Here is a 22,477-nt window from a genome sequence, read left to right as displayed (position 1 = left end):
CCTGGATGCTCTTACACCAGATTGCGTGTGGTCACAAGGACATTCATGTGACTAGCATGTGCATTTGGTGTTGCCCACTTGGAAGCTGTGTGTGCAGGGAAGCACACGTGTGCTTGTGCATGAACTGGTTGGGGGCAGTCGTATTTGCCACATCTCGAAGATGTGTGTGGCCATTTCATTCCCATGTACTATTGAGAGTGTGTGGGCATATGGTGTATGCAAGTATCTCCTGTTTGGGACCATTTGAGGGGTGATGTGTCCCAGCCCTGTGTGCAAGATGGACTGGCTATCCATGTGCGGAGGGTACTTGTATGGCTGAGAGCCTGAAGTGGGCTCTGTGGACGCAGACGTGTTTGTTGTATGTGAAAGGTACCTGGTTTGGGCAGCCTATGGGTGACACTTCATGGGCAGCTGCAAAGAATGGGGAAGAGAGTACCAGGAGGTTTGGAGGACCTGAGACAAGCCCCTTCCCATTAAGTGTATGTTTCATCTGCTAATGAACTAGATCTTCCTTGGGACTGAGAACCCTGGGGCTGGGGTCGGGGGAAATGGAAACCATGGAAACCTCAGCACCTGACATAGCAAAATGGGAAGGGGCCTGCATCCTCAGCCAGGAAGGCCAAGGTGGGGGATTAGGAAGATGGGCAGTCACCCAACCAGAAACACAGCGCCAGCCCCAGGCCGGGAGGCACCAATGTGGTCCCCTTTAGCTTCTGAAACCCAGTCCTCTGCCGGTGATTCCCTGGGGACCGGGGCAAGGTGGCCAAAGGCTTGCCCCACCGGCATCCCAGAGGCTCAGATGCCTGCCGCCTTGGCGCCTAAGGTTTACAGCGCGCTTCCCAGCTCAGAGCCCTTGCGCCTCCTTTCTCCGGAGAGCTCAGGATGGCGATCCCCTTTCCAGAACTGGGACCAGAGGCCTTGGAAAATGGCCCCAGGAAGGACGGACCGGTCCGCCCGCGCAGCTCTCAGATGCCCGGCACCCGAGCTGCACACCCAGTGATGCCCGCCCGGGCTCCAGACGAGACAGAAATGGGACTTCCCTCTGAGCTGTGGCTTCCTCCTCTGTTACACTAGACGTGCTGGAGCTCTTTGTCGGACTTGCTGGGAGGTTTAGAAACCTGCCTTACCTGGCCCCGCGCGCCGCGCCGCAGGCACGCAGTAGGCTCGCAGCAGGCACGCTTGGTAAACGCCAGCTACGGTTAGTAAGTCCCCTCTTTGCAGCTGAACAGGCTGCGGAGCCCTCTGCTCCGCTGGCGCCGCGGGTCCGCGGCATCTGCAGGGACCCCGCCCCCGCCCCCCGCGCGCTGCGGGAGCCACCCGGTGGGGTTTGGGCGCGCTGACGTGGGCGGATCAAAGCGGCTGCCCGCGCCTTATAAAGCCGCCTGGGCGGCCCGCGCCGGAGACCGTGCCCCGCCAGGACGCGAGAGGGGCGCGCGGGCGGGCGCAGGCCCTGGGAGAGGAGAAGAGCGCAGAGCAGCCTGAATCCGCAGCAGAGTCCCCGCGGGACCCGAGCCGGCCGCCGCTGGCCAGGATCCCGGCGAGCGCCCTTCTCCCGTGGCTTGGCCAAGAGGGCGCCCTCACCGCCTGCCCAGCCCGAAGAGCGCTGGGGGCCGCGCTCGCCGCTCCTCCGCCAGCCGGAGCAGCCGGTCACTCGGGGCGCGGCCAGCCAGAGAGCGAGCGCCCCAGGAGGTGAGCAGTGACTACGGGCAGCGGAGGGTGCTCAGCAGGGATCTGCTGGGGTGGGGGGCGGCCGAGTCCGGGGGGGGGATGGCGCGACCCCGTTGGGCAGCCCCTCCCGGGCGAGCAAACCAAGCCCCCTCCACACGTCCCCTCCGCGGCATTCCCCTTACGGAGCGCAGCCCCGGGGCCAGGGGCTCGGGCGGTCGGCGGGTGAGGGATGGAGGTGGCCTGTGCGGTCCCCGCGGCCCGCGCGAGCCTTCCCGGCCCTGCCCCCCCCCCCGGACCCCTCCCTCCCTCCCAGTCAGCCCGCGGATGAGGTCATGCCCGAGCCATCCGGGGGTGGGGGACTTGGACCTTGCGGCAGAGGATGTGTGGCAGGGCGGGAGAGGGTGGCACAAGGCAGAGAATCACGACAGCTCTCACCAAATTGGGGGGTGCGGGTGAACGCCCCGCTCGAGAACCCGGTCCCAGAAGCGGCGGGAGAGTTTGTTTACAGACCTGCGCTCCAGGCTGGGGGTGGGGAGGAGAGTCCTGTCCGGGCTGAGGCACATCTGGAGCCGCCCGAACATCTGGCTGAGCTCTCGCAGGAGCTCCGCACCTCCCACCTCTGGGGGCTGCGGTGCTTTCATCCCCTCACCATCCGTGGGCGCTCAGGGTCGGCTCGGAGGGGTAGTCGGTCGCACCCCGAGTGCCTCTACCCCACCCTTCCCACTTCCAACATAACTCGCCTCGCGGGTATCCGGGAGCGCCGTCCGCAGCGCAGCAGACCCACCTCTCAGTCCTCGAGCGGCTCGGGTCCGAGCCGGGGTGCGGCCCGGCCTCGCTCCGCATCGCAGGTAACCTTGAAGCGGTCGCTCCGTGTCACCGGCTCGCGGGGCCGGCTCCTCGAGCTGCGCAGCCTGAAGCTCGGGCCCGGCGGGCGCCCACCTAACGCGCTGCGTGGACACCCTGCCCCCCGCCCCGCGCGTGGTGCGGGTTCTCGACCCAGCGCGGGCTCAGCCCGGCAGGAGTGACTCGGCACGTCCCCGCCGGCTTGGCTCGGAGGGGCTGCCGCCCTAGAAGCGGGTTGCCAGGGACCTCCGGAGCCCAGGCTTCTGGCCACCTGCTGGAGCCGGGCTGCAGCCACTGCGCTCGCGGGGCCCCGGTGCGCACAGCCCGCGGCCAGCGGGTACCGTAGACCTTATTCTCCGTGGGAGGAGGAAGGGACCGCTTATCTCTCCAAAGGCACAGCTTAGACCTGGGCCCACTACGCGCCCGGCCCCAAGGGAGGCTCGGCGCCAGGCCCAAAGCAAAGGGTCGGGTCGGGTCGGGTTGGGTCGGGCAGTGGGGGCTCCCCGCGGCAAGTGGATGTCTTATGGGGCAACTAGAACTGAGAGGGAACTTACCCAAACACCATCCCACCCCCAGGCTGGGGCACTGGGACCCTGGAAGAGGAGGGGACTTGCCCAAAGTCCCACAGCACAAGAGGCGGCCGCATGTCCTACCTTGAGCCCCAACTTAGCGCCCCCTGGCGGCCGGGGCTGGGGAGGCGAGTTCGCCCTGACCCGCGGGGCACAGGCTGAGGGTGACCCAGCGGCCCGAGCGGCTGTCCTGGACGCGTGAACACCGGACAGGAATAATCCGTCAGCACCCAGGGGCCCTGGCCAGGCACGACCTCCGCAGCGACGTGCTGGGGCGGCGGAGAGAGGGGGCCGGGACCACCGGGGCAGCTTGGAAAGAGCGGAGGAGCTGGAGGCCTGGGTCCCGGAGAGCTGGGTGACCGGGCGGCCCCTCCTCTCCCTGGGCAAGTAGGACTGAATACGCATACCCCACCGTGAGTCTTCGCTCTCCCCCTCCGCGTGCAGCCCCTCTCTCCTTCCCACCCTGGAATGCGGGGCGCCTGGGGGTGGGGTGGGGGAGCGTAGCCCACACTTTGGGAAGGGTGAGGGCGAAGAGAGACGGTGGCTGGAGGTTTGATCTCCCTTCCCCCCATATCCAGCGATATTTCTCTCATTCTCAGGAGTGTGGTAAACTTTCAAGGCCAGGGAGACAAAGGGGTTGGATACAGGCTGAGAGGGAGGAGCGAACTCAGTTACACGGAGAGCCCCGCTGAGACCCCCAACCTGGACTCGCTTGTTTGTAGTCAGCGCCTCCGCGTTAGGCGCCTGGCGGGACACTGCGAAGGAGAAAATGCCTTTCATTCCGGGTTCTCTCCCTGTCTTCCTCTGGAATACAGCGGAAGGCCCCAGAAAACAGGGTGTTTCAAATCTCTGTGTGTTTAAGGCACACACGCACATGCACATACTCACAGGTATACGGAAGAGAGGAAACCGAGGCAGAGGGGAGCTCAGACACCCCCCAGACTGCTGGGAGGCTGGAAAGACCCCAGGAGATGCGCCTCGGAGTCCAGTCGCTTGTGTTGATAGAGGGGGAGACTGAGGCTGGGCGACGGAGGGCTTTTCCAAATGCACACAGCTAATGAGGGCGCTCCCTTCCCGCTCGAGCTCCCCCACTAAGGCGGGCGCCTACTTTTTCCAACTCCCCAGACCCTTTAAAAAGGAATTCCTTTGTTTCTGCGCCTCCCCAGGGGAAAGGGGCTGGGGCTGTGAATGTGTCCAGGCGAGCGCCAGGTGTTGGTAAATTTGGGAGAAGCTGGGAAGGTAGTTAATGAGGCAAGAATGAAAGGGGGGAGGGAAAGAAGAGAGAGAAGAAAAGAAAAGGAAAAAAAAAAAAGTCGGAGAAAGCGGTTCTGCGTCCTGAAGGCGGCAGGGGTAGTGTCTGCTCCGCGGCCCCAGGACGCCGCCTGGCGGCGGGAGGCGGCATTGCTCCGGCTCGGTGCGCTTCCCTGCTTAGCCCACAGGCTGCCCAGCCTGGGCACCACTGGACCCTCCCTCCCAAGGGGGACCACCGGAGAGGGACTTGGGGACACCGGCATCCTGAACAGCCCTCCCTGTACAAAGACCTTTGCCATCCCATGTCTCACCCTCCCCTTCACAGACTGAGAAACGGATGCCCAGAGCAAGCCTGCCTGTCCTTGTTTTTCTCATAGTCCAGTGGTTCTCAACCTTCCTAATGCCGCGACCCTTTAATACAGTTCCTCATGTTGTGGTGACCCCCAACCATAAAATTATTTTCGTGCTACTTCATAACTGTAATTTTGCTACTGTTATGAATCGTAATGTAAATATCTGATACGCAGGATGTATTTTCTTTGTTACAAATTGAACATAATTAAAGCATAGTGATTAATCACAAAAACAATATGTAATTATATGTGTTTTCCGATGGTCTTAGGCGACCCTTGTGAAAGGGTCGTTCCACCCCCAAAGGGGTCTCCACCCACAGGTTGAGAACCGCTGTATAGTCCGTCATCTCACCGGGCATCCGAGTAGACGTGGGAGAAGAACATGGGATGTGGACATGCGCGCACTGGGCTGAACAGCCCCATTGCCTGTTTCTGAGCCTTGGTCTTCTCATCTGTGTGATGGGGGCAGTGATAGTACCTATCGCACAGGGTTGCCGAGAGGAGCAAATGCGATCCTTAGGTGAACGATGGTTATCACAATGGTATCCCCAGGCACAGTGGGAAAGGAAAGTCATAATGGAATAACTACTTTTGCGGAGAAAACCAGTTTTGGGCTCTGAATCTTTGCCTCCGCTCACCGACCCCCCCGCCCCCCCCCCCCCCGGCCTCCGCCCCGACCCCCTTCGCCCTCTTCTCTCGGTCCCTCCCCATCTCCCTGTGTCCGTCCTGGCTTCTCCCTCGGCGCAGTGCCGTTCAGTCTCGGTCTCTGAGCGTCTCTCCGTCTCGCTGCCCCCGCCCCGCTCTGCCCCTCTCGGCCGGGTCCCTCGGCGTCTCCGGACCTGCCAACCCCTTCCCTTCCTGCCCGCGGAGTGCGGGTCGCAGCCCGAGAGGCACAAAGCGGCGGCCGGGCCGCGCTGGGTGGACACGCCCTCGGCCGCGCTCCGGCGGCACCTAACCTGAGCCAGACTCCGGGCGAATCCCGGTCCGTGCGGGGCGGGAGGTGACGCCCGCCGCGCGCGGCCTCCCGGGCCCGGGCCCTCCCCCCTTCGTCATTTGCATAAAACGCCCCGCGTCCCCGCCGCGGCTCAGCCCCGCGCGCCGCCCTAACCCGCGCCCCGGCTCTCCCCGATTGCAGGCGGCCGGCGCGAGGACCGGCGGCGGCGGCCGTGAGAGGCGCAGCTTCGGCGCGGCTCCTCCAGGTGCGACCCCCGCGCGCCCGCCGCGCGACGATGAGGGCGCGGCCGCAGGTTTGCGAGGCGCTGCTCTTCGCCCTGGCGCTGCAGACCGGCGTGTGCTATGGCATCAAGTGGCTGTAAGTGGGGACCCCACGTCCACGCGGACGGGCTCCGGGACAGGCGGCTGGGGGTAGTGGGAGCCATAAGGGGCCCCATGAATGGGAGAGGTTGGCTTGGGACTCGTGGGCAAGTCACTCTCCTTAAGCCTCCTTTCCCTTCTCTGCAGAGACTGCCCTTCACTGCGGGGGGGGGGGGGGGGGGGGCTCTGCAGCGGGAGCGAGGCAGGACGCGGAGGGGCGGGGGGCGAGGGAATGACCCGTCCTGGGCAGCTGCGATTTGCGCAGGACCTCCTCCGGGGCAGATGGAAAAGACAGCGTGGACCGGGGGCACAGTCCAGAGGGTCCGTGCCCTACACGTGGGGCCCCGCCCTGTTGGTTTCCTCGTCAGCCTCATGACCCCATTGGGGGTCCTCAGACAGCCCCGGCCCTCCACCTGAGTGACACGGGGAAGTGTCCTCCGTCAGTGGAGAGGAAGCGTCTGTACCTCACTCAGATCAGATGAGAAGCGGCTCTTGAAGGAACCTCGTAGTAAACTGTCAGATGCTGTGCACATGTGAAGGGTATCCCTTTAGGTAGAAGTGATTAATGGGGGGCGGGTAGGGGAGGGAGAGGTGCCCTTCCATCCAGCAGAAGGGAGTGCCTGCTCTGTGCAGGCTGTGGGCCCTGCAGGGTGGAGAGAGGAGTGCAGCCCAGCCCCGTCCTGGAGGAGCTGCGCTTTGGACTGGAAAAGATAAGCCCAGGCCGTAAATAACTCCAAGTGCCTTGGGGGAGAGCAGGGGGCTGTTGTGGGGGCCCAGGCGGGGGGACCACCTGGTGGGGGACACATATTTGAGACCCTGGAGAGATTTTTCAGGTGTGCTAGTCTGGCCTGAGAGGCTCTGGGACACAGGTGGGGACAGTGGGAAGGCTGCATTTTGAGTGGAGGGGTCCCCCGAGTGGTGGAAGAGTCCAGGACACGACACAGTCTGGAGTTTGGGGTGGGGGGCGGGGAGCCATGCGGCTAAGACAGGCAGGGGACAGATTGGGGGGGCTGTGGGGGAGGCTGTGTGGAAGGTTCTTGGATTAGCTGGAGACTAGGCGATAGTGGCCAGGCCACCAGCAAATAGTCTTGTGGTCACCAGCCCTGCTCCTCTTGGGGTTGAGCTGCCAATTAATTGGTGATTCAAGAGGGGAACCCCCTCTTCCTGCGTTTCTTGTTTGTAAGAAGCCTGGACGCAGTGGCCTCCCAGCTGCTCCTGATTAGTTTTGTGAGAAATCAGCAACCCTCCTTCTACTGCCAGTGCCTGGCACTGTCCCAGCGGGTGTCTGTCTCTGATCAGGGAGTCCACACCTCCTCACCCACCACCACCATTTTACAGAGACGTAAACTGAGGTGCAGAGAGGGAAAGGGTTTGCTAATGAGCCAAGCAGCAGCAGGCTGAACTGAGCTTGCTCCTATCGAATTGTGGGGGACACTGCTATCCTTCCCGTGCTACCGTGGGCTCTGAGAAGTGTGTGGCTTGCACAGCCACCACGCTGGCATGTGGCCGGGGAGGGCCTGGAGCAGACAGCTAGCTAAGCCCAACATCCATGCTGTCCCCACTACATAGCTCAGGCTGCCACAAAAATGGTTACAGCTCAGTGTCTGCCCTGAGGACCTCCTAGCCTCTTGGAGGAGGTGGACATGTAAGAAAACAAACCACGTAGACTTTGGGCTGTGCTCCAGTTAGTCCCAGCTTGGGTAGGTGACTTGTGGGCTGGGCTTTGAAGGATAGATAGGATTTTATGGTCAAGGATGGAATGCAAAGCAGGCACCCTAGCCAGGAGGGAACAGCAGGACAGAAGCATAGAGGCAGGACTGTGTGTACGTGGGGAAACAGGGAAACAAGGAATTAAAGGAGCCTACTAGTAAATCCCAGACAGTGTTCCAAGAGCTTTAGTCAGGAGGTAGGTGATAGTCTTATCACTACTGTTTTCCAAACCAGGGAGCGAAGGTACAGAAAGGTTAAGTAACTGACCCAAGGTCACACAGCTAATTAATCGTGGCTTTGGGATCGGAACCCAAGCAGATGTGCTCCATGAAGCCAAACCTCTTAACAGCGGTCAAACTCTTGCTGGAGCTGAAGATAGAGGGGGAAGCAGGAGAAGGAGTGGAGTTTAAGAATAACAACAATTGTGTGTGTGTGTGTGTGTGTGTGTGTGTGCGCGTGTGCGCACGCTGCTGACTCTTGAAAAACACGGGTTTGAACTGTACAGTTCCACTTACACGTGGATTTTTTTTTCAGTGAATGACTACTGTTTTCCATCCGCAGTTGGGAATCCACGGATGTGGAGGGCCAACTGTATGCATTGATCTACACCATTTTAAAAATGGGACTTGAGCATCTATGGATTTTGGTATCCACAGGGGTCCTGGAATCAATCCCCCATGGATACTGAGGGACAACTTAAGTTTTTGGGGGAGTCGAAACTTATATGCGGATTTCTGACGGCACATGGGGCGAGGGGGGTTGGTACCCCTAACCCCCAAGTTGTTCAAAGGCCAACTGCATATGACCTCGCTACAAGCCAGACACAGTTCTCAGTGCTGTGTGTATATTGTTTCATTTAAATCTCCCAACCAGCGTATGAGGGGGGCTCTGCTATCACCCCCATTAAACAGAAGAGGACATGGGGGCACAGGGAGTGTCTAGCTAACAGGCTGTCCCAGCTGGTCGGCAGCAGAGGCGGGATTTGGAGTTAGGCTGTCTGCCCTGTGGCCTGTGGGTCTCAGGCAGCCACGGGACAGCTGGGAACAGGGAAGTGTACAGGGCAGGTGGAGGCTGAGGACTCATCCAGGAAGACTCAGCTGTCCTGGGGGTGCCCTGGGGGGTGGGCGGCGAGGGAGGGGGCTGCTACCCTGGGGTTTGGAAAGTGAGCTAAAGTTGAAAGGGCCATTTGACACAGGAACTGAAACCAGATGTGCCGGAGTGACCTGGAATGCCCACCTGTTGGGCACCTGGGACTCAGCCTGAGTTTCCTGGTGGGATGAAGGGTAAGGGGGAGAGGGACAGAGCCTGGAAGCTTATGGAAGCAGCTGACCAGAGAAAACTTGGGGTGCCCCTCTACTACCTCACCTCCCACCTAAGTCAGGTGCTAGGAGAGTCTCAGACCAGCAAGTGTGGGGGGACCCAGGTGGGCTGTCCGCCCCCTTCTCTGGCTGCCCCGGGTAGGGGTCAGGGGAGGTGGCTCCAGCCTCCTGTGAACCCCTGGGGCTGTCAGGTTGGCTGGGAGGGCCCATAATGGCCACCCCCCTTCCCCGGGCACCCTCAAGCCTGCCCCTCACTCAGGGGCCGGGCCTCTCAGGAAGGAGCCCCCGGGGTCTCCAGGAGGCACGGAGCTGCTGCAGTGGTGGGGGACCTGGATCCCAGCCTGAGCTCTGCCAGCTCACTAGCACAAGCTAGGCCCCCCTGGGCCTCAGTTTCATCTCCCAAGTGGGAGTGAGAGCTCCTAGCCTGGGGTCTGGGAGGCCTGGGTTCTAGCTTGGCTCTGCCTCTGCGGGCTGTGTACAGGTCTGGGCAGGCCCTGCCCTTCTCGGGGCCTCATTGTCCCCACTTACACAATGGGATGGGGACATGTTGGGTGAGCAGCTGAGCCGAAATGGAAACCCAGGTCTCTGCCCCGCCAGACATTCTCAGGAGAACCCCAACTCCCAAAGGAAAAGACCTGCCCCTCCCCCGCCCAGCAGCACCCTTGGCGCAGGCCTTGCTGTGAACTCTCTGTTCCCTCCTGTCCTCTCTCCCACCCTCTCCCCCATGCCCCCTCCCCCAGACAAAGCAAAATGTTTTCAATTAGGGGTCTGCTGCAGTGAGGCAAGCGGGTGGAGATGTCCAGACGGGTAACTCCCCCGCCTCCCGCCCTAATCCTTGATTACCTCCCCAAGGGGGACTTAGTTAGATACGGTCATTACCGCTAATTACCAGATGACCGAGTCTCCCTCCTTGGGAGTGGAATCCACTGCCTCCCACCTCCTGATCTCCCAGCCTGCACACTCCCGTGGGCGGTCCTCCCTTCCACACCTCCCGGACCTCTGTGTCCCGGCCACTCTCCCCAGCAGCTCCCAGCCTCCATCCTGTGCCTACCCGGGGCCTCTGGACCACTTCTTAGGTGTCCACCACCCGCCTGGGCAGCCTGCGCCTTGCATGGGGGGCATTCTCACTGCGGGGTCCCTCATAGCACCTTCTCTCAGCATCAGCTGGGGAGGGGGATGCTTGATGAGTGGCCCAGGGCCCCCAGGCACCAGGGTTCCCCGGAAATACAGAGCACATGTCCCAGGGAGCCACAGCGCTCACCATTCAGGGATTGCCTGAGCTGAGCTCCCCGGGAAAGGCTGGGCTCATGTTACCCCCCTTGTTGGCCTGAGCAGGAGGGCAGGGAGAAGACCTGGAGGGAGGCAGCCTCGTGGCTTGAGCGCCCACTGCATGGTTGGTACTGTACCGGGTTTTCTGGTCTATCCCATGTGATCCTGCCCATTAGGAAACAGAAAGCTGACTCCGAGGGGAGAAGAGAAAGCTGGGCGAGGGCAAGTGCAGAGCGGCTCAGGACAGCTGAGCGTGGACGGCTCCCAGCCCAGCAGAAAGGGGACCCGGAAGGGGAGGCCAGGCCTGCAGGAGGATGGTGTCAGGGGGAGGCCGAGCACACAGGCCCTGGGTGTCTTCAGTGTCCTCCTCTGTACAAGGGGGAGCGGCAGTAATCTCATCCCCGCCCACCCCTCTGGGTGTTGTGAGAGTGAGATGAGGCCTATCGGCAGAGGCTCTGCGGACCGGGCCGCGTGTGTGGACAGTGTCTGTGAGGCGGAGGTGGAGGGGGTCACGCTGAGGGATGGTCTCTGCCTCTGTGTGGTCACACCTCGCCCAGTACAGGCTGCAGGGACGTAGACCACAGGTTCCCCAGCTTTGGCGGACCTCAGCGGCTCAGAAGGCCAGGTAGGAACAGACAGCTCAGGAGAGACCCAGAAACCGTGCCTGAGGTCTCTGCTCTGCGTGCTGGCGCTGGCATCCAGGTGCACCACACACCTCCTTGCTCATGGTTTGGAGGTGGGGATTCTGTGCTGAGTTACTGAGGGCAGGGGCTAGTCTACGTGAATCCCTTCAAGGCTGTGGGGTCCCTCCTGTGGGGTTCAGCCCGGGGGAGTCCGCTTCTCAGAGAAGGCCTGGGAGCAAGGCAGATCCAGGATGGACCCTTGGTCCTGGGGTCTTGGAACCCCAGTGCCCAGGGACAGGATCTGGGAAGCTCTTAGGTCCTATCGCATCAGCAGGGTTCATAGAGACCCCCTAGGCCAGTGATGGCGAACCTTTTGAGCTCGGCGTGTCAGCATTTTGAAAAACCCTAACTTAACTCTGGTGCCGTGTCACATATAGAAATTTTTTGATCTTTGCAACCATAGTAAAACAAAGATTTATATTTTTGATATTTATTTTATATATTTAAATGCCATTTAACAAAGAAAAATCAACCAAAAAAATGAGTTCACGTGTCACCTCTGACACGCGTGTCATAGGTACACCATCACTGCGCTAGACCAGTGTTTCCCAAAGCACGGATGAGGTCAGCACGCCTCCCAGGGTGCTGTGCTCAGTAGACCAGGAGTTAAACAAAACCAAGCCTGCTGCTTCACTGCAGCCTTTCGCGGGGACATAGTATGTCGGGTTTCCTAGCTATGCCTGAACACGGGTCCCTTTTTTCAGCGTCTCTCTGGACTGGAACCCATTCTGGGAAATACATGTGTCAGTGCAGATACCGAGGCCCAGAGAGACAGGGATTTTTCCCAGCTCACACAGCAAGTTAACGGCTAAGTCCGTTTTATCACAACATGAGTGGCTCTTTGCTCCTCGAATAGCAATCCTTTGCATGTGTGTGGGACTTTACAGCCTAGTAAATGAGTTTAATGATTAGATGAAGCAATGATGGAAAGCTCCTAGCTCAAGTTGTGCACTTAGTAAATGCTTAATTCCTACTGTGTGTTATGATGATGCTGATCATAAAAATTAGCACTTAGCATGGTGTGTGGCACACTGTGAGTGCTCAATGTTGAATGAATGTTAAGTACGGAGGAATTAATTCATAGCTGTGAGAGAACTAAATAAAGGCAATGGGTGTGAGTACCTTTCCAACTATAAAGTGGTTTATTGCTAGTGGACTTATAATAAAGCTTAGGTAGGATGGAGGTCGTGATCCTATGTTATGAATGAGAGCCTGGGGCCCAGAAAAGGATCAGTGATGTGCTCAAGGTCACGGGGGGGCGGGGGGGGGGAGGGAGGAGAAGGGGCCATACTTCTGCTGGGGACTGTGCTTTGCCTCTTGGTTTCCTGGCTCTTTCTGGCAAAGGCTCCAGGGCCCACGGAGGAGAGGATGGGGCCAGTAGGACAAACGGGTGGAAGTTATGTGGCCCCTCACGCCCTGTCTTTCCTTTCACCGTTGTGACCTCTTGGTGGTGCACAGGGCGCTGTCCAAGACGCCCGCAGCCCTGGCTCTGAACCAGACGCAGCACTGCAAGCAGCTGGAGGGCCTGGTGTCCGCGCAGGTGCAGCTGTGTCGCAGCAACCTGGAACTCATGCACACCATCGTGCACGCCGCCCGCGAGGTCATGAAGGCCTGCCGCAGGGCCTTCTCGGACATGCGCTGGAACTGCTCTTCCATTGAGCTGGCCCCCAACTACCTGCTTGACCTGGAGAGAGGTAGGGAGCCAGCAGGGGCTGCTAGGGCCTGCGGAATGCATGCAGGTGGGGATGGGTGAATTCAGGCATAAGTGTATGTGTTTAGATAGGTGGGTGAATTCATGGGTGGATGGATGGATGGCTATGTGATGGGTGGATGAGTGAGCAGATGGATGATAGACGGATACACAGAAGGTTAGAGGTGTGGATGGATGGATGGGTGGATGAATTAATCATAGATGTGGGTATTGAGGCATGAACTGATGAATGAATAAACACAGAGTGAGTGAATATACCAGCGCAGAGGAGCCTGAATGACAGCACAAATGCACATTGTACCCCAGTGCACAGATGAAGGGAAGGATGATGCCAGGAAGGCTCTTGGAGGGTAAGGGGAGTACGGAACGAGAATGTGATGGAACCCACCCTCGGGGCAGACTGTTGTTCACAGGTAACACTAGCCCAGGCCGACGGAAGTTGCTGCGAGATGCACAAAGTGCTGTGTGGGCTAAAGAACATCTGTGGAGAGGACTTCCTGGAGGAGGTGGCTTCTCGGGTGGATCTGGGGAGTGTGTGTACAACAGAGAGACTTTCTATGGGCAGAAATGCCCTAATGGATCTAATCTGTGCTCTGCACGGTAACAGCTAATGTTTGTGCAGCACTTGACAAGGCTTCCTTTCTTCCCAAAGTAGTTGAACTCTAGAGCCAGCCTGAGGTAGGTATTCTCAGCCCCATTCCACAGTTAAGGAAACGGAGGCTTGAGAAGGGGAGGTGATTTTCTAGTAAAGTGATGGAGCCAGGGCTTGGGCCCAAGGCCAAGCCCCCCTGCCGCGGAAGCACACTGGGCTCCATTTGCTAGCGCTGCAGTCACGAAGTACCACAGATGAGGGCGAGGGGTTGCTCAAACAGCAGACATGTGTTGTCTCACGGCTCTGGAGGCTGGGAGTCTGAGATCAAGGCGTAGGCAGGGCTGTGCTCTCTCTGAAGGAGCCGGGGAAGGGACTTCCTGCTTCTTCGCTTCAGGTGGTGGCCGGGGGCCCTCATGCTCCTTGGCTTATAGCTGCATCTCTCTAATCTCCGCCTGTCACATGCCTTTTCCCTCTATGTGTCTCTGATTCCAAAACGCCCTCTTCTTCTAAGGACACCAGTCATGGCATTAGGGTCCACCTTGATCTAGTATGACCTCGTCTTAGCTCAGTTACACCTGCAGAGATCCTATTGCTAAATAAGGTCAAGTTCACAGGTACAAAGGGTTAGTACTTGAGCAGATCTTTTGGGGGAAACATTTCAACCCACAGTGGGCTCTTTGAACGCTCATGTTGCCCATCAGATCATGAGCTCTTTGCAGAGCTCAGGGACAGGGCCTTCATCTCTCTAAAGCAGCCCTAACGCTGTGTGCAGGGCAGGCAGGGGCAGGTACAGGTGCATGAGTGTGTGGGAGTGAGGGTATGCCTATGTGCGTGGGGGGGGCTCTGCTGTCCTGTGTGAGTGTGTGTGTGAGTGTGTGTGTGTGTGTGTGAGTGTGTGTGTGTGTGTGTGTGAGTGTGTGTGTGTGAGTGTGTGTGTGTGTGTGTGAGTGTGCATGTCAGCTAGTGTGTTTGTGGGAGGATGTAGGGGTGACAGATTAGTAGCCCAAGCTCTGTCCTCCACCTGCTCCACCCTGCTTGCAGCCCCTGACCCCACCTGACCTCACAAGAGCAGATGGGGGCCCAGGAAGAGGCCTTCAGGCCTGGGCTGGGTGCTATGCCTAGATGACCCCACATGGCTGACATGCACCTTCCCACAGGGACCCGGGAGTCCGCCTTCGTGTATGCGCTGTCAGCAGCCACCATCAGCCACGCCATCGCCCGGGCCTGCACCTCCGGCGACCTGCCTGGCTGCTCCTGCGGCCCTGTCCCAGGTGAGCCACCCGGGCCCGGGAACCGCTGGGGAGGATGTGCGGACAACCTCAGCTACGGGCTCCTCATGGGGGCCAAGTTTTCCGATGCTCCTATGAAGGTGAAAAAAACAGGATCCCAAGCCAATAAACTGATGCGTCTACACAACAGTGAAGTGGGGAGACAGGTAACCACCCACCCCACCCACCCCAGATGGTTGTGCTTGTGCCAATCGGCCAGAAAAGGCCACCCAGTGTGCCCCGATGGAAGGGTGGCGGGGGGATGGGTCCTGATACACCCACACTGATGGGCTCCCGTCCTCCCCCAGCTCTTCCCTCTCCAGCTGTGCGGGGCTTGCCTGGCTCCTTCTCCAGGGGGTCCACTGGGATTTGGGTTGGAGAATGTTGGCGGAGAAGAAGAGGCACTGAGCTAGGAGTCAGGAGCTCTGAGTTCACACCTTGGCTCTGGCAATCCGCTCTGTATGCAAGTCACTTCCTGTCTGGCCTCAGTTGTTCCCATCTATACAATGGGGGGGGGTTGGTGCTCCTGAGTCCCTATGGGCGGTCTTCTCAGGCTCTGCCTCTGGGGCTCTGGGCCCACACTGGGTGTGGGAGGAGGCCTGGAGAGGGCTGTGGGGCAATGAGCTTTAGCTTAAGGAATTGCCTCCTGGGATCTAATGGGAACTCCCTCCTGGATCCAAAACCCACCCTAACCTCCAAAACAGTTTTCCCCAACATCTGTTATCAGTTTTTCCTTAATTCCTCACCTCATTCCACAAACGATCAGGGGAGTGAATGAATGGGCCTTTTTATTTGTTACAATTAAAAAAACATACCTTTATGCCAACCTGTGTGCCAGACACTGTGTTGGGTGCCTGGTGAGTGTTCTCCCTTGCGGTCCACAGTCCACCTGTGAGGAGGTACTGCTGTCTCTTCCTGCAGACGGAGAACAGGGCCCTGAGGGGCAGGGTGCAGCTGCAGATGGCATCTCATGACCTCCTCCCTGCAGCCCCGTGAGGCCCATTTTCAGAGGCACCAAGTGAGGCACAAAGAGCTGAGGGGGCTCAACCCAGGGCACAGGGCACAACGGAGCCCAGGTCTGTAGGACTCCAAGTCCTGAGGCTTCCCTGTCCTCACCTCCCTCTCACTGGTCTTCCTCGTGTGAGCATTCTAGGATGTTCAAGCCACCTTTGGACATTTGGGGAAACTGAAGGCAAGTCACACTGTGAGTCTGTAGCAGAGCCTGGCCAGGGACCCAGGACTCCAGCCTCCCAACCTGGGGGGGCCTGCCCCCCATCCTTGGAAATTCAGCGGGAGCCCCTCACCCAGCCCCCAGTCTAAAAACCCAGCCCCATTCTCACCCATGGCCAGGCCCAAACCCCATGCAGCCAAGGGCACAGCCATCGCCCCCTCCATTCAGTCCAAACAGGGTTCTCAGCCAGGGGCACGTCAGACTTCACTCTGGCTCGATGCTAAGAGCTGTCCCCTCTGGGGCCATCGGCAAACAGGAGTGGTCCCCGGCCTTACGCCCAGGGCCTGGGAGGGGCAATGGCATCTCAGGTGCACCTTGTTCAGGGCCAGCACACAGCTGAGCTGGGGACATAGCTTACCTTTCCCTGAGGATTCAAAAGTACCTCCCGCCTCTGGAGGCTGAACGTGTCCTGCAGGGGCTCATTCACTTCATCCATGAGCTCTCCACAGGCTTCCCTGAGCCAAGTCCAGATTGTATACCCAACGGACTCCCTCCATCCCCACTTCCAGGCACCAGTGAGGCGGAAGGAGCCCTGGGGCCTTGGCCAGTGCCCTCACTCACTCACCGAGTGATTCTGGGCAAGTCCCTGCCCACTCCAAGCCTCAGTTTCCCCATCTTGGTGATGCAGGGGGTAGGCGTAGGGGACCTCTAAGCCTTGTAGCTGTCTGCACAGGGCAGGCAGGAGAGCCGGCCTGGGCACACAGACCCGAGTCCTGTGTGCAAAGCAGCGGGGGTTAAAAGGCAGAATTGAAAGGATCTAACTCATGCCCCTCAGGTTCACCTGGGGAAACTGAGGCCCAGGGAAGATGGTGGAGCAGAGCTACTTTCAAAGCCAGGGCCAGGGCCTCCCCAAGCCCCAAAGCCCAAGCCTCCCTCCTCCACCAGATTATTAGTTAGATTGATTTTTCAAAACCAATGTTGCTTTAAATTTTATAGTTCACAAAACCCTTTCATGTATGTCATTTCATTGCATTCTCATGACTAAGCAAGGTGACAATTCCGTGTTGACTCTGTACATAGGAAGACAGAGGCGCTGAGTGGTGATGTGGCTTGGTGAGGGTCACCTGGCAGGAGCACCAGCAGTGGAAGGGAAAAATCAGCCAGGCCAGGGAACCCCCATGCACTCACCTCCTGCTTCTCCTCCCTCCCTCCCCCTCTCCTTCCCTTCCTTTTCTTTCCCTATTTCCACCCACCCCCCCCCCACCCCACCCCCCGCTCCAGCATTTAGTAAAACAAGTTTTGTGTGAGAGAAAAAGCATGGACAGTTAAAAGCATGGCTTTTGGAATCGCCCTCAGACCTGGGTTCAAATCTCAGCTTCAAGGTTTCCTGGCTGTGCAGCCTTGTGCCTGAGGCTTAGCCTATCTGGCCTTCATTTCCTCCTTTTACTGTGGGGGAAAGAATGAGACCTCCGAGCAGGGCTGTGGTGCTGATTAAGCCCTATCATGTGTTAGATAGAGCGTTTGTGTACAGTAGGTTGTATAACTGGCATCCACTATTCTGAAATGCCACTGTCTTCCTGCCCCTCCCAGCTGCCCCCCCCCCCATTTGGAGGAGGAACTGAGGACCTACAACACCCCCAGCTTTAGATAAAAAAACCCTATCACTTGGGGTCCAGAGCAGGCAGGCGATGACTCTCCGAGAGCACCCACCATGGGGCTGGGATTGGGGGAGTGGGGCGCAGGGTCCCAGGGCAGGCCAGGGAGGGGCCCTGACCAGCCAGCCCAACGCCCTCCCCTGTCCGCAGGCTCTGCGTGCGTCTCTGGAAATGAAGTGTAAATGCCATGGGGTATCTGGCTCCTGCTCCATCCGCACCTGCTGGAAGGGGCTGCAGGAGCTTCGGGACGTGGCCACTGACCTGAAGACCCGCTACCTGTCGGCCACCAAGGTAGTGCACCGACCCATGGGCACCCGCAAGCACTTGGTGCCCAAGGACTTGGACATTCGGCCTGTGAAGGACTCGGAGCTCGTCTATCTGCAGAGCTCACCTGACTTCTGCATGAAGAACGAGAAGGTGGGCTCCCACGGGACGCAAGACAGGTAAGGGCCCGCCGCTACCCCCGCTACCCCGGCAGGAAAGGGTCAGCTACGTTACACATGCCCATCCCAGCTCAGGGCCAGGCACACAGTCCGGCCAGCTGGCATGAAGGGAATGGAGTCTCTGCCCAGTTGGGGGAGGTGGCCCAGGAATGCTGAGTGGAGGTGCCACCTGGCAGAGCTTCTGGAAATGGCTGTTGTGCTCCTCGCCAAGGCAGGGGCCCCTCAGGGATGGAGTTTGGTGAGAGGCCCCCACCCCACCTTCCTTCTGGCTGGGGAGACAGATGGGAAGAGACACTGACAGGCGCTCGCCTCAGTCAATGTTTGCCAGATGAATAAGTGAAAGTTAAATGTCATACAACTGGCTCACTGGACAAATGAGGGCCTGCGGCACAAGGGGAGGTGGGAGCAGTGGCCAGCCCACAGCGATGTGGGAAGTCTGCGCAGAGTGGAGGCAGAACTAGAGCAGCCACGCTCCAGAGGGGCAGCAGGAGCGCGAGGTCTGCCTGCCTCCTGTGGAGAGAGAGTGGTCCCATGTCCCCCCACATGCATGCACCCCTCCCCCCCCCCGGGCCCCAGTTCTCTCCCCTTGGGCCCCAGTGTCAGAGCTGGGGCTGAGGTCCCTACAGCTGGCCCCATCCTGGCTGCTAAAGCCAGCTCAGGACAGGAGAGAGGGAAGGAGCCGACGAGGACTGCAGACCTACTGTGTGCCTGGCAGAGCTGGTGGGGAGCAGCATTTCCCGGATAGCTCTGGAGGAAGCCAGCCCTGAGAAGCTGTAATAGAGACAGTTCCACACTCCTATTCATTTGGGAAACTTTCTGGCGATTCACAAGGCACGAGAACATATTAAAGGCTCCGAGGAATCCCACAGTAAAGGACCTGTCTAAGCTGTGCTTCCCAGAGGTGTTTGGCTGTGGAACTCTTTTATTAAGGAGCCCCTAATAGCATTCCACAAAATGAGTGTTCTGCAGGGTTAAAAGAATATTGAACCAGAGTGAGGGTGTCTGAGAATGTGTTTGGCACATACTTGGTGCCCAGCCAGCATTTGCTTCCTCCGCAGCCCACGTTCCTGTCTCCAGGAGAGGGGGGCTGGCTTGGGGGGCTCTGTCTTCACAGGCCAGGGCAGCAGGCTCTGTGAGGAGGCCCAGGCTCCCATCTGGAGGCCAGATTGAGGGGGTCGGGCAGAGGGAAGATGGAACTGGGTCAGGCCAGGGAGACAGGAAGGAGTGAGGCAGTCCGGGTGGGTCTGCTAATGGGGTGGGGAAAGGAGGATTCTAGAACCAAGAGGGGCTGGGGGGAAACCCATCAAAGACCCCAGAGCAAAGACAGGGTCTCCCTGCATCCATGGGGGTGGGGGGGGGGGCGGGGAGACTGTGTGTGTGTGTGTTGGGAAAGGATAGTTTGCACCCTGACTCTGCAGCTTCCTGGCTGTTGGACCTCGAGCAAAGCCCTTCGCTTATCTGGGGCTCAGTCTTGTCTTCTGTGCAGTGGGGTCACTACCACAGACCTGGGAGGGCTGCTGAGCGCTCTGTAATCATACTGACAGAGCAGCCGCTCTGTGCTAGGTAGTGTCAGTCCCATGGAAGGCTCATGAACGGTAGTCTCCACTCTCCTCTTCCCACCCCCCAGGCTTCCAGGCCTCGTTTTTCCCAGCCTCCTGTACTCTACTCCTAGGATTTGCCCCCGAACTACTAATAAGGAGACCCATCACACAGCACCAGCTGCCTTCGCTGCTTTCTCAGAATGCCACCCCCAACCCAGGTTTCCTGCCATGCTCAACGCTCAGCATTCTTTTGGGAATGGGCCTTTGCAGACATCTGTACTGGTCAGTGTTTTCTGCAGTAACAAACAGCCCCAATATCTCAGTAGCTTACAACCACAGACACTCCTCACACTCCTTACATGAGGCTGGGCAGGTGGAGAGACATCAAGCGCTCAAATTGTGACAGAGGGAAGCCCAGGGATGAGGGGAGCCCAGAGGGGCCCTAACCCAGTTTGGGCATCAAGGAAGACTTCCTGGAGGAGGGAAAATGTAGGCTTTACTCGGTTAGGGGATTTGGGGGTGCAGGGGGTGGATGTAAATGAGCCTTTTTAACTGTAAAAAGCATGTGCACAGGCGGTACCTCTCCAGAGGCTGGCCCCCTCGCTGGGGAAGACGCCCTCCGCAAGTCCCACCTGGCGAACTGAGGCCTCTTCTGCAGTCAGTATGCCCAACCCCAGCCCCCTGGTCATATTTCTTCCAGAGGTCCCTGCACCCCTGAAGCCTGGCCCTTCTCAGCCCGTGCCACGTGTCCCTGGGAGCCAGGTGTCCCAGGAGTCTTCCCTGGACCAGACCCTTTTCCCAGGCCCCTCCCTCCTGAATTCCCCCTCCAGGCACCATCGCTCACTCTGTCTGGCTCGGAGGTAGGAGGCCATGTATTCAGGGACCCAGAATAAAATGAACTCTGCCCCCTTCCTACCACCATTAGTCATCCCAATGGTGTTGAGTGACTAAACAAAGCCCAGAAAGGTTCAGTGACTTGCCTGAAGTCACACAGCCAGTATGGGTGGAGCTGGGGTTTGAACCCAGGGTATCTGGCTCTGGGGCACCTGTTCTTCCTGCTGTTCCCTTCCTGCCTCTGTCCTTCCTTCACTGAGCCTGCTCCCATCTGTAAAATGGGCATTGTAATTCCCCCAACCCAAGGACCCTGCATGCCTCCAACTAGATAAATCCCAGAGAAAGGCGCCTGGCACAGAAGGGGGCCAATGGGTGGCAGACCTTCTCTCTCCGTGAACAGTGTGCCAGCCGCTCACTTTGTGCACATCCAGTGCCATTTCGTCAGTTTCGGATTTTTTCCTGGGAATCTAAAAGTAAAAGCCATCTTTACATTCGTTACATGATAACTCAAGATTAAGTATGAAGATAAGATTATTCCAGTGATTTGAGGCTCCTTGGAGTATTCACAAGTGGAAGAAACAGGAAAACAGACACCTCCATGAAATAGAACACCCCCATCATTTTGATAAATTAGAAATACAGGGGAAAGTGAGAAGTACCCTTGGGGAAGAGGGTTATTGAATATTCATTCCCAAAGATCAAGACACCTACGGGGACCGAGTCTGTGGCCGCGGTGGAGGAGGCTGCGGGCTGCCTGGCTGGGCTGGGGCTGAGGTGACAGAAGTGCTCTCCTCCCCTCCAGGCAATGCAACAAGACATCCCACGGCAGTGACAGCTGCGACCTCATGTGCTGTGGACGCGGCTACAACCCCTACACAGACCGCGTGGTCGAGCGGTGCCACTGCAAGTACCACTGGTGCTGCTACGTCACCTGCCGCAGGTGTGAGCGCACGGTGGAGCGCTACGTCTGCAAGTGAGGCCTGCCCTGCCCCGTGGGAGCTCCTGGGGACCCTCAGAGGCCCACCGAGGGGCCTGGAGACTCCGCGTGGATCTGTGCCTGTGACTTCCAAATGCCAGGCATTGGAGGCGGGCTGTGCTTCCACTTGGAAGCCACCAGGAACAGGAGGAGGGCCGGGACATCAAAGGGAACTGACAAGATTAAAAATAACCTGGCAGCCCAAGGCCCTGGAGTGCCCACTTGCTGCCTTCCAGGCTGGTCTAAGGAGCCAGGGGCCTGGGATTGGTAAGACTGGTATGGACTTGACCTTTTGCAGCCAGATCACCAGCCGCCCAGGAGGGAAGGAAGGGGGTGCCGCCTGCCCTCACGGCGTGTTCTGCGGGCCCAGCCCCCGAGACCCCAGCCCCCCAGGGTCGAGCCTGCTGGGCCCACCGCATGGAACCACTAGCTTGGGTTGTAAATGTTTTTCTGTTTTGTTTGTTTTCTTCCTCTGGGATGTGGGAGCTACAGAAATATTTATAAAACATAGCTTTTCCTTTGGGGTGGCTTGCCTCAATTCCTCTTTATATATTTTATATATATAAATATATATATATATATAATGATCTATATTTTAAACAAGCTTTTTAAACAGCTGTATGAAATAAATGCTGAGAGAACCCCAGCCCTCCCCTGCAGTCTCTGGCCTCCTCAAGAGAGCTCAGAAAATCCTGGCGCTGGCCCCGGCTCTCCGGTTTCCAGGCAAGGCGGCTTCTGATTGATGTCCCCCCCCCACCCCCCGCCCCACTGCACCCCCGCCGGCTCTGAGGCTCTGGCCCTAGTCTCCCTATAAGATCTCTTGGTCAAGGGCGAGGACAGACGTCTTGAAACATAAACCCAGCTGGCAGATCCTTTGTTCCTCAGGGACACACACGCAGACGCACACAGCCTGGCCTTGTCGTCAGACCTGCTAAGCTCCCTTCAAGGGAAAACCCAGCTCGGGGGGGAGCTGGGGACGCTGACTCGGGTTCCAGCTAACCCTGTGGTTTCTCTGTGTGACCGTGGGGAAGCCGTGCCCCTCCTTGGGCCTCAGTTTCCTCATTTGTAAAGCGGGGTAGTGGAGGCTGAGGTTGTGGCCGAGAAAGGCCCCCCGCGCGTGCCTGGAGAGAGAGGCAGTGGGATTCCTGCCGTGTTCCCTCAGGACTTGTTCTCTTTATGGTTGTGGGGTGTGAGGATGAGGAGGACCCAGAAGGACTGCCGGGGTTTGGCCGAGCGCTTGGAAGAATGCTGAGATGGGGTGGAGGTTCAGACTTGGACAGGTGGCAATGGCGATGTCCATTCAGTCC

The 22,477-nt window shown here is 58.7% G+C and overlaps 1 protein-coding gene across 1 annotated transcript; it reads left to right on the top strand.

Moving 5' to 3' along the window:
* Positions 1 to 1,418: 1,418 nt before the first annotated feature.
* On the top strand, positions 1,419 to 21,693 carry WNT11 (Wnt family member 11). The gene is made up of 6 exons (XM_070426864.1): positions 1,419 to 1,689; positions 5,820 to 5,996; positions 12,438 to 12,673; positions 14,440 to 14,717; positions 17,527 to 17,819; positions 20,997 to 21,693. Exons 2-6 carry the CDS (start codon positions 5,914 to 5,916, stop codon positions 21,169 to 21,171), a joined length of 1,065 nt encoding a protein of 354 aa, XP_070282965.1. The 5' UTR covers positions 1,419 to 1,689; positions 5,820 to 5,913; the 3' UTR covers positions 21,172 to 21,693.
* Positions 21,694 to 22,477: the final 784 nt, after the last annotated feature.

This window comes from Myotis yumanensis, unplaced genomic scaffold (genome assembly GCF_028538775.1).
Source record: "Myotis yumanensis isolate MYYU_CA2020_CCGP unplaced genomic scaffold, mMyoYum1.0.hap1 SCAF_10, whole genome shotgun sequence".
NCBI classification, from domain to species: Eukaryota; Metazoa; Chordata; class Mammalia; order Chiroptera; family Vespertilionidae; genus Myotis; species Myotis yumanensis.
Note: the sequence above shows the minus strand (reverse complement) of the source record. Positions and strands in the feature narration are given on the sequence as shown.